This window comes from Syzygium oleosum, unplaced genomic scaffold (genome assembly GCF_021117445.2).
Source record: "Syzygium oleosum isolate NSW1041296 unplaced genomic scaffold, Sole_v2.1 Sole_v2.02, whole genome shotgun sequence".
NCBI classification, from domain to species: Eukaryota; Viridiplantae; Streptophyta; class Magnoliopsida; order Myrtales; family Myrtaceae; genus Syzygium; species Syzygium oleosum.
Genome location: NW_026607486.1, coordinates 11,231,793 through 11,248,474, shown reverse-complemented (window position 1 = coordinate 11,248,474; position 16,682 = coordinate 11,231,793). Strand labels below are relative to the sequence as shown.

At 39.6% G+C, this 16,682-nt stretch overlaps 2 protein-coding genes and 1 non-coding gene across 3 annotated transcripts; all 3 read left to right on the top strand.

Annotated features, from left to right (window-relative positions):
* The first annotated feature begins 250 nt into the window (after window positions 1-250).
* Window positions 251-2,628, top strand: LOC115681535 (heterodimeric geranylgeranyl pyrophosphate synthase small subunit, chloroplastic). The gene is made up of 2 exons (XM_030605497.2): window positions 251-807; window positions 1,528-2,628. Exons 1-2 carry the CDS (start codon window positions 451-453, stop codon window positions 2,194-2,196), a joined length of 1,026 nt encoding a protein of 341 aa, XP_030461357.1. The 5' UTR covers window positions 251-450; the 3' UTR covers window positions 2,197-2,628.
* On the top strand, window positions 2,333-9,857 carry LOC115681533 (putative F-box protein At1g65770). The gene is made up of 2 exons (XM_030605495.2): window positions 2,333-2,467; window positions 7,969-9,857. Exons 1-2 carry the CDS (start codon window positions 2,339-2,341, stop codon window positions 9,241-9,243), a joined length of 1,404 nt encoding a protein of 467 aa, XP_030461355.2. The 5' UTR covers window positions 2,333-2,338; the 3' UTR covers window positions 9,244-9,857.
* Window positions 9,858-10,074: 217 nt separating this feature from the next.
* LOC115681592 (U4 spliceosomal RNA) lies at window positions 10,075-10,220 on the top strand. Its single transcript, XR_004005805.1, has one exon. It is a non-coding gene; the product is annotated as a U4 spliceosomal RNA (small nuclear RNA).
* The last annotated feature ends 6,462 nt before the right edge of the window (window positions 10,221-16,682 follow it).

Sequence of the window (16,682 nt, the reverse complement as noted above, 5' to 3'; positions counted from 1 at the left end):
CGATTGAACCGATATGACAATTTTTAGGATTTGATTGCACTTTCTACAAGTTTTAGAACTCAACTGTACTTTCTCAACAAGTTCAAGAATTTCCACGGCACATATCTTTTTTCTTTTTTTTTTTCGGTTGTCTTAAAATCTTGTCGATGTTGAAACTCCAAATGATAACATAGTCCCCCGCGAAACATGTTTTCAATTCCTCCGTGGCGTGTCCTGCCTGCCATCGCTCGTCAAAGGAAATGATTGAATGGATAATCGCCCACACCACCATTTCCCACTTTCCACGCACACACCACCGTCTGCGACGCGACACCTCTCCCTCCACAATCTCATCTTTTCTTCCTCCACCCACCATCGTTGACAAGATTCAAGAACAAGAACCAAGAAACAAGATTCAAGAACAAGAAACAAGAATCAAGAACAAGAGAGCAATCACAGAAGCTCTCTGCCATGGCGTTTTCGTTGATGCTGCCGCCGTCACCCGCCCTCCACCTCGCGAGGAAGCCCCTCGGCGTCAGACCCACGATGCCAATCCGCTGCTTCGCGTCCGCCGCCGTCCCGACGCAGTCGCCGAAGCCGAAGCCGTTCGATCTGAGGACGTACTGGGCGACCCTGATCGCGGAGATCAACCAGAAGCTGGACGAGGCGATCCCGGTCCAGTACCCGGCGCGGATCTACGAGGCCATGAGGTACTCCGTCCTGGCAGAGGGTGCCAAGCGCGCGCCGCCCGTGATGTGCGTCACGGCCTGCGAGCTCTTCGGCGGCGACCGCCTCGCCGCGTTCCCCACCGCCTGTGCTCTTGAGATGGTGAGTATGCTGGATTTTAGCTGCCCTTGTGATTGTCCATGTTGTGTTGGGGATTGCTGATGAGTTCTGGATCTAGGAATGATGGATTGTGGGATTATATATGGGTTGAGCCCGCGCTTTTGGTTCTGTGTGGTCGAGGTCACTTTGGTGGGTGGGAAGTTTTCGGCTTAAATGCAAGTACTAGGTTTCGGTTAGAGTTTTAGCTTCTTGGAAAAGTTAGCTGGATTGTTTTGATGGAGATGGAGTGTTGCCTGAGAGTATGAATGGTTGTGTTAGCCGAATTCTGCATATAGAGAAGCAGAGGATCTGGGCAGCATCAATTAGATTATGATTTTCCGTCTTGCGATTTCAGGCTGACTAGTTAATTAGTCGAGTGAAGTCTTAATCCTCCAAAAGCTGAGGCGAAACCTTACAAGGCAAAGAAGTCTGAGTTGGGGACTCCACGGCAAGTAATGTAGTTTAGTTTAGTAGTCACTGGAGCATTAGTTTTTTGGGCAGAATTGATAAAGATGTGTTTGCCTGTTAAATGGTTGCAGTCTAAGGGTTGGATCTTATCAACTGATTAGGACTCCAGCCAGCATTAATATTTGAGTGAGACATTGGCTGATTTTTGAGAGAAACTTCCTTTCTGTCTCAGAGTATGTCAAATCCCACTGTTCTTAGAAATTATTTGATCCCTGGTGGCATAGTCATACAACAATCCATATTCGATGATTACAGGTTCATGCAGCTTCACTCATACACGACGATCTCCCCTGCATGGACGATGATCCATCGCGCAGGGGCCAGCCATCGAACCACACCGTATACGGTGTTGACATGGCAATCCTAGCAGGAGATGCGCTGTTTCCTCTTGGTTTCCGTCACATAGTCTCGCAGACACCCTCTGACCTCGTGCCAGAGCCTCGCCTCCTCCGAGTGATAGCGGAGATTGCCCGATCTGTGGGATCCACTGGCATGGCTGCTGGGCAGTTCTTGGATCTTGAAGGTGGTCCAAACTCAGTTGACTTTGTTCAAGAGAAGAAATTTGGAGAAATGGCAGAGTGTTCTGCAGTTTGTGGAGGGTTACTAGGAGGTGCCGAAGATGAGGAGATAAGAAGATTGAGGAGATATGGAAGAGCTGTTGGAGTACTATATCAGGTAGTAGAGGACATACTCAAAGAGAAAACGAAGAGTGGAACGATCGATGAGGAGAAAAACAAGAAAGAAGGGAAGAGTTACGTGCGGTTATATGGGATTGAGAAGGCTTTGGAGGTTGCTGAGGAGCTTAAGGACAAGGCTAGGAAGGAACTTGGCGCTTTTGAGAAATACGGTGACAGAGTCGCACCTCTCTACAGTTTTGTTGATTATGCTGCCGAAAGGGGATTTACTTTTGGCGGTTCCAGTTGATGTCGGGTTTATGGGCCAATGTTAGATTTGAGGGTTTCTCACTGAACTACGTAATATTGCCCGGTGATTGATGTTTTGACAAAGTGATGCGCCACCGAGTGCTACCTTCCGACGTATTCGACCACATGAGTGTAGGGTTGCTATGTCAAGCACCAAGGAGCGAGTTCTGTTCTGTCACGGGGCTATGGCTGGAGATATTCGGTTGTTTGGTGAGTTGCTACTCAAACGGTTACAGTTTCATTTCTGCAGTTTATGTAATCTGAGAAGAGAGGTATGCTTTATCATGAAGTTCTAAGATTCTCTTCCAGAATTTAGTATTCCCACAGTTAGATGGTTGGTTAATGTTGATGTGTATGTAGCTTTTAGTTAGAGGGTACTTGGAACAAATCTGATTGGCCCATTTCATGGGTGTTTGGAAGTGGTTTCGGCAAAGCAGTTTCTACTTCTGAAAAACTGCGCATGTTGCCTTGGTGAGACTTCAAAAGGAAAAGCCATCGAAAATCGAAGCATCTTAGCTGATTTTCAAGAAGTAGCCAAAAGTTTACGTTAATGTTGGTAGCTTTCTAAGTACAACAGTATTTGAAGGAAATTTATTTTCACTGCAGAAGAAATTTACATTTCAATCATCTATTTAACATTCACTTCATCAGCATCCAAAATTTCTATTCGAACCCGTGTTGTAGCCACAGAGTAAAGCGTATTACCAAAATTTCAAGCGTGGAAGTTATGGCAAACTTCAATTGGACTCATTGCTGATTATATATTACATGCTGCTGAATCGAATTCACAAATCCGGTTTGTCATTGTCTACGCTATTTTGGTAAATACTTGACTCTGTTTATGAAGATTCTCTAAATTCCTTGTATCCTAAAGCTACAGCAGCCCAACCTCTGAGAACCTGTCATCTTCAATCGCATTGCCCAGTAGTTTGCAGGTTCTTTTGTAGCATAGATTGTGCTTGTCATATAAATTACTCCTGGGGTCATGCAATCTATGTTGGGAACATGTTCATGGAGTGCATTCAGCTTAACTGAAAGCAGTAAATTTTTTCATGTGGCCATAGTTTGTTCTTAGGTTAAAGTCCAATTTTGATCAGACTTGTAATTTTTTTTACACAATTTCATCCTCTGATATGTTCTTTCTGTGCAATTGAGTCTTCTAACGTTCTGTGTTCGGGCAGTCAAGTTATATTTGGTTGCATCCATATCAGTCTATTCGATCGATGGCATGGCATTGCTGACATGGCGCTACTGAATGCGGTCAATGCCGCCCAGGCCCAGTCGACGCGGGAAATGAAGAGGGGTCATGACCCTTGCAGTCAAGCTCTCAATAGAATTCATCGCTTTAGTAATTCGACGGTGAGACGGATTGACTCGACTCGACAAACACAGGTTGCTGAATGTAGGACATATGAAAAAAAGTAATGATACCAGAATCTATCGTCACAATCTCGCAGATAATGGACCTAGTCAATCCAAAATCTTGATGTGCTTAACGCTTCTAGGTCGCTCAATTGGATCGGATTCACAGCCGTGGTTAGAGACATGAGAAAACACAGAGAAAAGAGAGAGGAAAAATCCGTGAATTGGGATATTTTCGTAATTAGGTAATATATTATCCGATTCAATTTCGATATATTAAGTTGCCTAATTTGAGTTTATTGTGATCCCAATTACATGATGTGTCAATATTGTCATATCCAAAAAAAATTTTGAAATCCGTGAATTGGGATATTTTCCTAATTTCACAACATGCATATGATTGCTATTCCGATTTCATGCTCGAAATACGACTCTCGCACAGAAAATCATCAATTCAGTCTCCTGCTTGAGATACGATTCGCGATTGCACGGAATATTAGCCAATCCGATCCTCATGCATGGGATACTATTTGTCAATTTATTTTCCAAATTTAAATGGATATGGATGATATCTTGGGTGATTGGATGCTATTTTTTATTTGGTATGACCTTTATTCTGATTTGATTTGATTCTATGTTACCAAAAAAGAAATCCCAAAAAATTAGATAGGATGATGGTAAATTTTAATAGATAACATCGCATGTTTAAATAGATATTAGATAATCTTTCTAAATAAATTATAATATAGGTTAGAATCTTTCCTTTCTAGATAGATTGCATGCTAGGATAGGGTTTATCTAGTTAGGATAACATTTAAATTTAAATTAGGATTTGGTCTAGTTTAATTCCTAAAATGAATTAGATAATATCTTGCACTAGATAATAAATATTCATTATTTTCTAATTTCGAATTTCAATGGAAAATCCAAAAATGTGTCATGTGCATTGTGCATGTCATATAGATTAATTACACCATGCTTGCATGTCATCTTGACACGTCATTCATAACTTGTCATGTGTCATTGCTCGCGTGTCATTTAGCAATTATATGTTAAGTCCATGAAATTATTTGTTCGATAATGATTTTTGTCAGTCATTAGAATAAAGTCATATTTGCCCGTCATATTAGAATAGTCCATTTAATCATCATTAGAAATAGGACATTTAGGTAAATGGTACGTCGCTTGTCATGTAAGACTAGTAGCATGCATTGCATATAGTTTAGTTTTCCTAAATAAGCGAAAACCCTAAAAATATTGAGTGAATTGCGTGTTAATTAGAATTTATATTTAAGTTGTTGATGTGATTTTTTAGCTCACAATGCTTACTCCATTGCCTTTGCAATTTATTCATTGCATGATTATTGGTTGTTAAATTATTGATTGCGCACCTGTATAATCACCTCACATGTTAGTAAATAGGTTTAAAATCAATACAAGCTGCTTGACAAACATTTTTTCTGAAATTAAAGAGAAAGGTACCAAAAGGGCGTTAGAGTAATCTAATGTAAACAAGTTCCATACCCATAATCTCTGGTTCTTAAGAGTAAAGTAATCTTCCCATTACTTTACTTAGGTTTCTAATCGACCCACTAAAAATAGATTAGTGGCGAATCCTAAATGAAATCATTTGCATGTTAAGAATTAGAACCTAAGTTGCGAATTGGTAGGGGCTTGAGAGAGCCTAAGTTAAGTTTAGACTTAGGGTCTGTTTGGTAACGCTCCAGATTCTCTGATTCTCTGTTCTTTTGTTCACCGGAACAAAAAAAGAACAGAAATCCGTTTGGTAAATTTTTTGTTCCCGGGCACAAATTTGTTCCAAGAATTAATTTTGGAACAAAATCAAGAAGCAAAAAAAAAGTTTCTTTCTTGATTCTGGGAATAAGAATTAGAAATGGAAAATAATTTTTTTTTCTTCTTCTTCTTCTTAGTTTTCTTCCTGGCCTGGGGCCGGTCACCGGCCACTGGTGATCGGCCACAGGCCAGGGCCAGCGAGGGCGTCGCGGCTCTCGCCAGTGGTCGGCAAGGGCGAGGGCTGGACCCTCGTTGCCTGGGCGACCCTCGCCGCTGCCCTCGTCTAGGCCGCTAGGCACCCTTGCCGGCCTAGGCAATGGCGGCGACGAGGGTCCAGCCCTTGCCAGATTTGGGGAGGGCGACCCTTGCCCAAGCAGCGAGGGCCACGTTGCCTTCGCTGGCCTTGGCTTGTGGCCAGTCGCCGACGCCGGCGACCTAGCCATGGGCCAAGGAAGGGGAAGAAGAAAAAAAAAGAAAAAAAAAAGGAAAAATAAGAAGAAAGAAATATTAAAAAAATCAAAATATTATTGAAATATTATTAATAAAAAAAATTTTGTGCAGTTACCAGACGCTTTCAAATGGTTAGAAATTATTCCCAGGAATGGAAAAAAAAAAAGAATAATTTTTTAGTAGAAATTATTTTCGGGACCAGAATGGTTACCAAACGCACCCTTAGTAATCCATTAGTGAAACCCTAGGTGGAGTAACCTGATGTAAAGTCGCGACAGCTTGGCGATACAATGAGTTATGGGTCAACTAAGATTAAAAGTGATTGGTTCCAGGGTGGGACAGTCTTCGGCCTAGAACTGGGAACCGACCCTATGGCTCCCAGTTTCAAAACCAAAATTTGGAACCAGGAATCTAACTAGAAAGGACCGGTCCAATTCTCTTCTTCGGGACTAAGCATACATGTCTACCTTTTGTTCTCTAATTGGATTAAAAGTAAAAATGGCAACACATCTTTTTTCCTTGCATATCCATGTAAGACACATTTTTAGGATGACTAAAAGTGAAAAAGAAAAATAAAGCCCAAGTGTGAAATCCCACATCTATCTACAAGGAAGGAGAAAAGTTGCTTTTTTACATTTTAAGACAAAATAGAGCTCAAGTTCGAGATCCCACGTCGACAATTTGGAGTTTCTTATAATTTATGGATATTATAACATACTCAGGGCTATTTAATAAAAAAAAACAAAAATTAAGTGTTGAATAGTGCCGGAGTCAGGAACCTAGTATGAAACACACCGATTTCACTTACACGTACATCGGGACCGTAGGATTTAGATATGCTATAAATGATAAGGTTTGACTATAGGATTCAGATATGCCATAAATGATAAATTATGTTTGTTGATTTTGCTCATTAGATGCAGAAAGCTAAGTTAGGTGTTCCCGTCATTGACTTCTCGCTAACGATAAGGTTAGCTATGATTTTTTTTTTCCATCTTTATTCGTCGATTATGTGCGAAGGGTCATTTGGTATCTCAATTGGATTTCTTCATTAAAAATATTCTTGTGTTAAATACATATTGTGGTGGCAAGGCTATATTTTCGCTTAATTTTCCATCCTTCTATTGCATTTTGCTCTCGGTCGAATGTATTAAAGTTGTGGAAAAATGATACAAACAGTCCTTAAACTTTAACCCAATGTGCAATTTGGTCCATAAACTTTTAATTTGTTTAATGTAGTCCCCAAACTTTAATCCAATGTGCAATGTGATCCATGAACTATTAATTTGTTCAATGTCATCCCTAAACTTTTGGTACACATTCAATTCAATCATTTCCATTAATTCAAGTTCAGGAACTACATTGATCATTTTCATATAGTTCAGGGACTGAATTGAACGTGTACCAAAAGTTCAGGGATGACATTGAACAAATTAAAAGTTCAGGGATCATATTTGAACATTAACCTAAAGTTCATGAACTACATTAAACAGATTAAAAGTTCGGAGATCAAAGTGCACATTGGGCATAAATCTAGGGATTGTTCATGTCATTATCCCTAAAGTTTTAAAAAATTGTGGAGTGGCCTCACCACTCTGAAGTCAAATAGGTGGCTGACGGTACTTAAATTGCGAATGGTAAAAAAGTTACGTGGTTAAATCACATTAATAATGAAATGCAGAGCAAAAAGTACATAGCCTGTCCAGCTGCTTTGTCTGAAATGTTTCGGAAAATGTCATTACAATTGAAATGGTCAGTATTACCAAAAATCCCAAACTGGTACAGCTCTGATAAATTTACCCCAAACTGGTTTTTTGATCACCAAAAACCCCAAATTGGTACACATGTGGTAAATTTACTCTCCGTTAATTTCCATTTGATTTCACCGTCAAATTTCCTAGTTAGATTACACGTGGCGATTGACGGGTGTACCAATTTTGGATTTTACCCCTCTATTATTCACATCTTAATCAATTTGTAATTTTTCGCGGTATCAATCCAATTTAACAAAGGGTAAATTTATCGTAAGTGTACCAATTTGAAATTTTTGGTGATCAAAATATTAATTTAGAGTAAATTTGTATTAATTTAAGATTTTTGTGGTAAAAAAATTAATTCGAAGTAAATTTATTATAAATATATTAATTCGAGATTTTTGGTGGTACAGTTAAGAAGCACGGAAATATTTAATGGGGGTGGGAAAGGCATGACTGTCTTCCGATCGAAATCTCGAACTCTCTCTCTGCAATCACCAAACCGTCTAGCGATGGAGAGATCGGTCCCGTGGTCGGAACTCCAGCCGGAGCTGTGGTCGATGATCGGGAAAAAGCTCGACACGGACATGGACGTCGTCCGATTCCGCAGCGTCTGTTCGTCGTGGCGTTCCTCGATCCCTCCCGTCTCCGAGTTGGATCTCAGAATTGGTGGGGACCCCATCTATCAGCGCAGGGTCTACCTTCTCGAGCCACCACCGCCAACGTCTCCGGAGGACGACTCGCGGTGCCCTCCGTCTCGTGAGGGTTGGCTGATCAAGATCGCGGAAGACGATGAGGACGACCACCTAAGTGGTCGAGGCGGCAGGGTTCGGCTCTTCAATCCGCTCTCGAGCCGACCCATCTTGTTCAAGGGTGGGACCTTTCCTAAGGTTTTGTGTACTTTGGATTATAGGGTTACCGAGATTTTTGTAGAGCGTTATCTCATAGACGAGATTGGAGGAAGTTGTTATGGGGAAGCGAGGAAGGTGATCATGCTTCCGGATTCTCCATGGGCTGTTCTTGAGGAGGCTTTGGTCGTCGGGATTTTTTGGAAAGGGGGGTTGGTGTGTTGGAAACATGGGGATGAGGATTGGTATGCGATGGGCGATTCGAGTTGCCAGTACGACGATCTCATTGCTTACAAAGGGCAGTTTTATGTCGTCGATAGGTTCGGCATCGTGTCGTGGATCGACCCTTCTTTTAAGATCGTGCAGTTCTCGCCTCCTGTTTGCGGTGACGGCAATGGCGGGGACCGGAATTATCTGGTGGAGTCGGGCGGAGACCTCTATGTCGTGGGTAGGTATTTTGATGAGGAGTGTCCATTTAGTAGGGTTCGGGCAGGCACGGTGAGGGAGGCCGCTGATTTTAAGGTTTATCGGCTGAATCAAGAATGGGGAAAATGGGATGAGATAAGGAATCTCGGTGATGTTGCTCTCTTTCTGGGCGATCACAGTTGCTTCTCGGTGTCGGTGAAAGGATTCGGAGGATGCAAGGGGAACTGCATATATTTCACGGAGTTTGACGGGACTCGAGAGGGAAAAGTTCAAGTTTTCGATATGGAGGATCGCAGCGTCAAGAGGGCATCATATTCGCCTGATCGCTTGAGGATCCTGTGGCCACCCCCAGCTTGGATCGCCCCAAACGGGGTCGCCCTAAGTCCTTACTCGCTCAAGGAGCCGCTATTCTAGTTAATTCAGAGGAGAGCTTGTGAGTTGGATGAGATACAATGAGAACTGGTCTGTGATTGCTTAGTTGAAAAGAGAGAGGAAAGAGTTTATCTTTTTCAAACTTGCATCTGCATAAAACCTTGATGATCACATACCTTGTGCTCGTGAGCGCATGAGCGTGTACCGTTGTGCATGGATCACTGTCGAGTGTGAATGTGTGCGCGCTCTTGCATGCTTGTTTTGCTTTCTGATAGAATGCAATGTTATCTTGATGACTGAGTGAGGCATGAGTCGATGAAGAATCAAGTTTAATGGTGATGCTCGTGGATAGAACCTGCTGCAGGTTACATACTTAAATGAAAGTTGCTGCCTCGTATCTTTTGCACTTCTGTAAAGGAGAGTTCTCATGCAACCATGATCCAGTACGTGTGTGCCCATTATAATTAGATCTGCTTAGGGTTCTTTTTCTTTTGTCATCTAAGCTGAGTTTTGAAAGGGACAATGTAGTCTATCGAGCTTGCCCAACTACTCTTTGCTCCCGCCGTGCCGTGTCTCGCTATCGTCTTTGTCAACCTCATCCTGATCAATTCCGGGCACATACGTGGAAGCAGAATCAAGTGGAGTTTTTCTGATTATGGCATAGTGAGACTGTGTCGAAAATCTTCTTCATCATGTGCATATGCTACGAACATCATTGATATTCAATTTTCTGGAGGCCGTGCCTCACCTTTGATTTTTGAGTTTTGCATCAGCCAATGAGAAGGGTGAGGAAGTGGTGTCCTACATCGACGGTAGGAAGAAGGAAATGACTAATAAGCTGTATAAGAGCACGGATTTCCTCATTGTCTAAGCATCTTTGCGCTTTGGGCAATGATGCAGCCAGTGAGGTACTAACCGAGGCATGTCTAATCCTGGTTGAAAACTATTTCCAAACCCCCTCTTTGGCTTGGGTTTTGAGCTCAGGCAATCGAGAATGGGGGTAAAGCGGACCTTGGTCCAGCTTTTGTCTTAGAGAAGCTGTTGTGGTTTTCAGACATTGTGTAATGTGTGGCAGTGTAATACTTGAACGGCTTGGAAAATAGAAGTCATGATGATCACAGTAATGAAGCATCTATCCACTAAGATGGAAGAACTAATCTATCAATTTATTTTGACTACTTCCTACCCTCCACAACAGATAAGTTAAAGTGCAAATAATGAAATCTGTGGCTATTAGAAATAAAAATTCATTCTTATGCACGGTTGCATTGATAAACTACGTACCTCAGACTTTTTGACCAAAAGAAACAAACACCAGTACAAGTACCGACCTTTTTGTCGTCATGTAATATTTTCACATGAGATTAATATCTCTTGCCAAAGACGACCTTGAAGTTACTGATGTGTATCTTGATTTTGTCGATGAATGATCAGTCGGCATACAGGAGTTCCATTCCAGCGTCTCTCCTCTAAGATTCTCATTATATCAAAAGAAATCATTGCATCTGCACATAGATATAGGATAAAAAACTATTAGTACCGTTAAATATGACATAAGAGTTCCAATTTTTCTCTTCTGCAATCAAATGATTAGACAAATCAGATATTTTGACCTGAAATGGCTAAGACCTCTACATACAATGTGGATTCCCGGTGTCTTGTGACATGACTTAAATCCATGAGCATGTCATAGAGATTGCTTTCTACGTGAAATACAAATCAGAAATTATCACATATGCAACCTAAGACTCTGTCTTCCTACTATAGAGTTGAAAAATTTACACGGCTTTAGTTTCAGTGTATTTCTGCTATTGTTCTTATGAGCATATGTCTAGATATAACCTGGGAAACTAATCTATAAGGCAAAAAGTTATGTACCTCTTTCGAAAAAAGGCCCCCAACTGCAGATAATCCAAGTAGCACATCAGGCTTGACTTCTCGCACCTGGCAAGCACAAGGTACCTAGGATCTTGAGAAGAACAGCCACAATAATGCAAATCAATTGTCAAAAGATAGATATTTTCATGAAGAGAAAATCCATATGTATGAGAATTGCAATCTTTATGATGGACAATCTCCTGTAATGTTAAAGGACGACGTTGACATAGAACTTTGGGAGAAAGTAGGAAATTTCCAACAGGAAAGCAGAATTGGCCCTGAAAGATACAATAAGGGTGATCTTGCTTGATATCCTCCATTGCTCAATCTCAATCATCTTCCAGGCTTGTCAATGCTAGGAAGAAGTACCGGGACAAGGATAATTTCAATGAAAGATAAAGGACAAAGAGAAACTTTTGAATGGAGAATAATCTGAACATCATTGTGAGGATGTAACGAGCAGATAAAACTTCAACACGGTGTATCATGCTTATCGCACAATTATACAAAGTAAATGATACAAACCACTTCTACAAGGGATGCGCCTTCCCTCAAACCTTGACGATGAACTTCTTAAACCTTTCTTCCAAATGGCCTAGCCTCTGGATGAATATTCTCACGCTCCTCCATGGTTAGACCCTATATGCACATAGAAGAGAAAAGTAATAAACGTACGTATCTTATCCTGAAATGTGGAATGACAGTCAAATTGGAGAAAAAGATGCATTCACCAATAACAACAACTACCACGGAAGCAGTCATTCTGCAACAAGTAATTAATGGATATAAAAAGAATACAAAACCAGAAGTAAAGAGACCAAAAGTTGAGAAAGTAAATATACAACAGAAAAATTCTTAGATCAGCATAGATAGGTCCAGTCAGATTAAATAGGTCAACATCCCTGTGAGTTTACACTCCACAACTTTATCATGTATACAACAAAGAAGCCATGGATAAGAGAAGGGGGAACTTAGCAGGGCGGCCAATTTTTAGGCATAGTAAAGAGCCTAGATGCTTTCTAAGTAAACTGAAAATTCTGATCCGAATTGTTAATACTAAATGATGTGAGTGCATGCTTTACTTTCAACGTTCACATACTGGGTTAGAAAATAGTGAGAAAGCTCCTTAAATAGTCAAATAGGAAAACTTAGGAAATTTGAACTTGGACGGATGCTTAGAGACGTGTCGCACCTAACATTTCCATTTGAAAAACGTAATTACATTTTCAAGAGAAAAAATATTTGGACAAGAGAAATTAACTCAGTACAAGCATTATAGTGCTCTTTGACCCAAAAGGTAAGCATAACACAAAAATGGCTTTCCACGTAATATTAATTCGAGTTTGTGAAATAAGTAATGTTAAAATTACTGGGTTAAGCTTCCTATTTATAGGTAAAATTTATTAATCTAGATAAGGCTCTCTTAATGGTAAAAAGTGTTTATATACATATTCTCCATCAATCAAGGCTTTTTGTTGAAGTTTCATAAAGCATAAACTAGAAGACACCAAATACCACTTGAGGAGTTGCTTGTGTGTTCCCGCGTTCTACAATTGAAGACGCCCATTAAGTGAATACATACGTACCTCATCTAAAACTTACTCTCGGGACATCTATAGGTAGAGGTATGTTTATTCGCTGAATGTTTATAGGAAAAATTGTTCAAAAAGTTAAAAATCAATTATACGGCAATCAATTTAATCCTAAATCCACAATTTAATCAATTTAGTCCTATATATTTTGACTAAACACAATGACAGCTTTTTAAATAGAAAATAAGGAAGCATCTTTGTGTCAACAGGCATCAACATATCGTGCGTGCTTTCTAGAGCAATAGTGTTTACGCGAGCATTACTTTGTTCATTTTATTTTTATTTTTACTTTTCAGCTGATTTAATTATATCTTGTCAAAAAGATTCCTCTAGAGCAATAAAGTTTGTTTTTGTCAAATTTTATTGCGCGAGTTATTTGTCGAGTCAATGGCATATTGGGAAAATTACCCAATCAGTTCTAAACATATTTACGGATATCAACTTAGTCCTACATTTTTCAATTTTGCCAATTTAATCTTAATTTTTGAGCAAAATTTCAATATAATCTTTCTCGTCAATTTTTGCTGGAAATCGCTAATGTAACGATTCAGTTATTGTTGCCCCTCCTACGTGGCACACAGCCACAACAGCCCCTCCTACGTGGCACATGGCCATGCCATACGTGGAAGCATTCTCTCTCTCACGCACGCATATGAAAAAGAAACATATAGTTCTCTTTTAAATTCGTTCTATCCGCTTCTTCTTTTGTTTCATTATGGTGCAACTTGTCTGGCAAGTAAATGCACTTCTTTTTCCTTTGCCCATCATCTATTTAATGTTATTAGACTAATTAATGACGATGCCCCTGATACCAAGTTGAGAGTTGTGAAACAGAAAGATGCAATATTCTATTTAATACCAAGTGAAGAATACATGAGCCTATATATAGGCCTTACATGACGACTATCTAAAGTAACAAAGTTTTAGGTACAATCAATCGGGACCAATCAAGGGAAATATACAAAATCACAAAATATCTTAAATATATGTCTAACAGCTTACATGTTCCATCTAGCTCAATGTTTTCAACACAAATCATATGCATTTCCACAAGTATTCCAACCTAACCTCTATCCATTGGTTCTTATCACGTTATCGATCGATTTCTAGGTAATTTCTCGTGTAGAAATCATCCCATGACCCAAAAGTATATATTTACATTTCATGCAACTTGTATTACGACCAAAAATCGGCACGTCTCTTGGGAAAAGTTTGCGTTTCGCACACGACATACATGCGCATCAAACGACATTGCACGAGAATCATATCGTAATTAAATCACTGTTTTGAAGGAAAGTAGGCAAGAACATTAGCCGGAGAAAAACCCTAGCATGACGAACGAGATGATCCATTATGCTGACCCTTTTGTTTTTTCGTCACTATACTTCCGTCATCTCGAAATCAAAGATATCAATATCATCAAAATCAACCCAAATTCTTCTACTGGCCACCTCAAAGTCGTCGTTCTTTCATATCATATCTCTCTCAGTCACATTGTATGATCCAGTCAAATAGGAAAACTTAGAAAACTCGAACTTGGACGGACGCCTAGAGATGTGTCGCACCTAACATTTCCATTTGAAAAACGTAATTACATTTTCAAGAAAAAGTGTATTTGGGCAAGAGAAATTAACTTAGTATAAGCAGTATAGTGCTTTCTGACCCAAACGGTAAGCATAACACAAAAATGGCTTTCCGCCGCATAATATTAATTCGAGGTTGTGATATAAGTAATATTACAATTACTGGGTGGCCAGCCATTGCCGAGGCCCGGGTGAACCCCGTCGGCCATTTTGTGAAGATGAACAGTGGAAAAAAAATAAGGCAAAAAAGAAAAGACAATAAAAGATAAAAAAAATTATGAAAAGTTCAAAACATTTTGAAAAAAAGAAAAAAATTATCCACATCAATGACAATCATGTCAACACCGACTGTGCTACGTAGAATGGTCGGCATCTATGTCATTTGGCTTGAAAGATCTTAGTTTATGACTAAGTTAGCTAAATATAATTGTTTAGACTGAATTAACCACTGTATAATATTTTTAGAATTTTTGAACAATTTTTTCCATAATTATGTGTATATAATTATTGCTCCTAAAAGCCTGAGTCAAATCAATCATATAAGAAGCTTATAATGTAACGTGGGATGCCACATATACGACATATACTATCTCTTATCTAGTCCTACCCTTTATCATGGACTATAGGACCTTATAGATCTAATACTTGAAATTACAGTTTATTGAAATGTGTCTTACTTGGCATATAATTGTCACTGCATGATGGCTTGGAACACGAAACCTCTCTCTACCTCAAAAATCGTGCGGCGGAATCAAATCCTGACACTTACAATCTCTGTCTATAATCATTTTAATGTATTTTTGTCTTAACACGTAGCCATTGACGACCAAAAAAAACAATCTGATCTCCACAGTAAAAACATTTGTTTTAACATAAGAAAGCGCGAGCATTACTTCTTCTTCTTCTTGTATTCAGGCATTACTTCGATCATACTTTTTTTTTTAACCTTAATTTTTCGCTTATTTATTTATATGTTGTCAAAACTATTTGTTTGAACATGTATGCCAACCTAAACACTAACTTTATGGACATTTTAAATTTACCACTATCAAATAGCTTTGATTTATTTAACTAAGCTATCGCAACTTAATCATCAATCTCTATCTCTAATAGCAGCATACTTTGGATTGGACTACATTATCGATTTACCTCAATTTTTTAAAAACAAATCAATGCTTTTGTACTAGTATTCCAACCTAACCTCTATTAGTCATTTCTTATCAATACTCCATCTAATTCTCGTCCAGTTCTCGGGATTATTGGGATGTAAAGGATATTCTCTTTTCTTGGGGAAGATAAAGATACAAGGGACATTGAGTGTGCAAGGCATCCGGACACCGTCATGTTAAAATAAGAAACGCATCCGTGGAGCTTGCCCCACAAGATGGAGACAAGCTGCGAAAGCTCCCGTAGGAGCGAAAACTCCCTTCTTTAGTTTCGTTTGCCCATCATATAGTTAATGTTGCCTAATGAAACACACTTTTTAACTACGTTATCAATCCAGCTCAATTTTTAAAAGTGAATCAAATGCCTTTGTACTGGTGTTCGAACCTAACCTCCATTCGTCATTTCTTATCATTATCGTTCAATTTTTTGGTAACCCCACCCCTTGACTTTATTCATGCGATTATTGATCAACTTCTAGGTAATTTCTTGCCTGGATACGATCTCTTGATTTGATCATGCAAGCCACATCCGTGCAGAGTATTCGCCTTTTCGGGATTGAAGGCATCATCTTAATACTGTGCAGTGATAGAATTTCTAGAGAGAGACATAACTCAGATAGATGCACTCACATCCAAACTTTATTTATGTGAAGAATATAACACAAGGCCTTTGTACCCCATGCCAACTTCTTTGACTTTCGCCTGCTTCGACCTGGCTCAAGATGACGCTGGCCGAGGTGGGCAACAATATATGCTATCGGCCACCTAGTACTTATCTTATGAATACACACATGTACGGATACGCGGGCGCAGACACACACACTCTCTCTAAGAAAAGAAATGAATAACCCATCAAGAGAAGGTATTGTTTGTACTCATTCTTATTGCGAAACGGGTCTAGCTAGCACAGCATTTCCCAATTCCTTTCTTAAGCCCTTCGTTTAATGTTGCATTACTAATATTCAAATTATATGCGTCATGCAACGTGGATTTTCGACAACGAGATTGGCATATCTCTTGGGAAATATGCGTTTCGTACACGCGCGACCTATATCCGCACAAAACGACATTGCACGAGTATCATATCATAATTAATCAACGTTTCCAAGAAATGACGGCAAGAACATTTGCTGGAGAAACCCCAGCATGACGAATGAGATGGGCTATCGTGCTGATATCATCATATCAACCCAAAGTCTTCTATTGGCTGCTTCAAAGTCGTTGATTTATGGTATTATATATCTCTCACATTATATGATCGA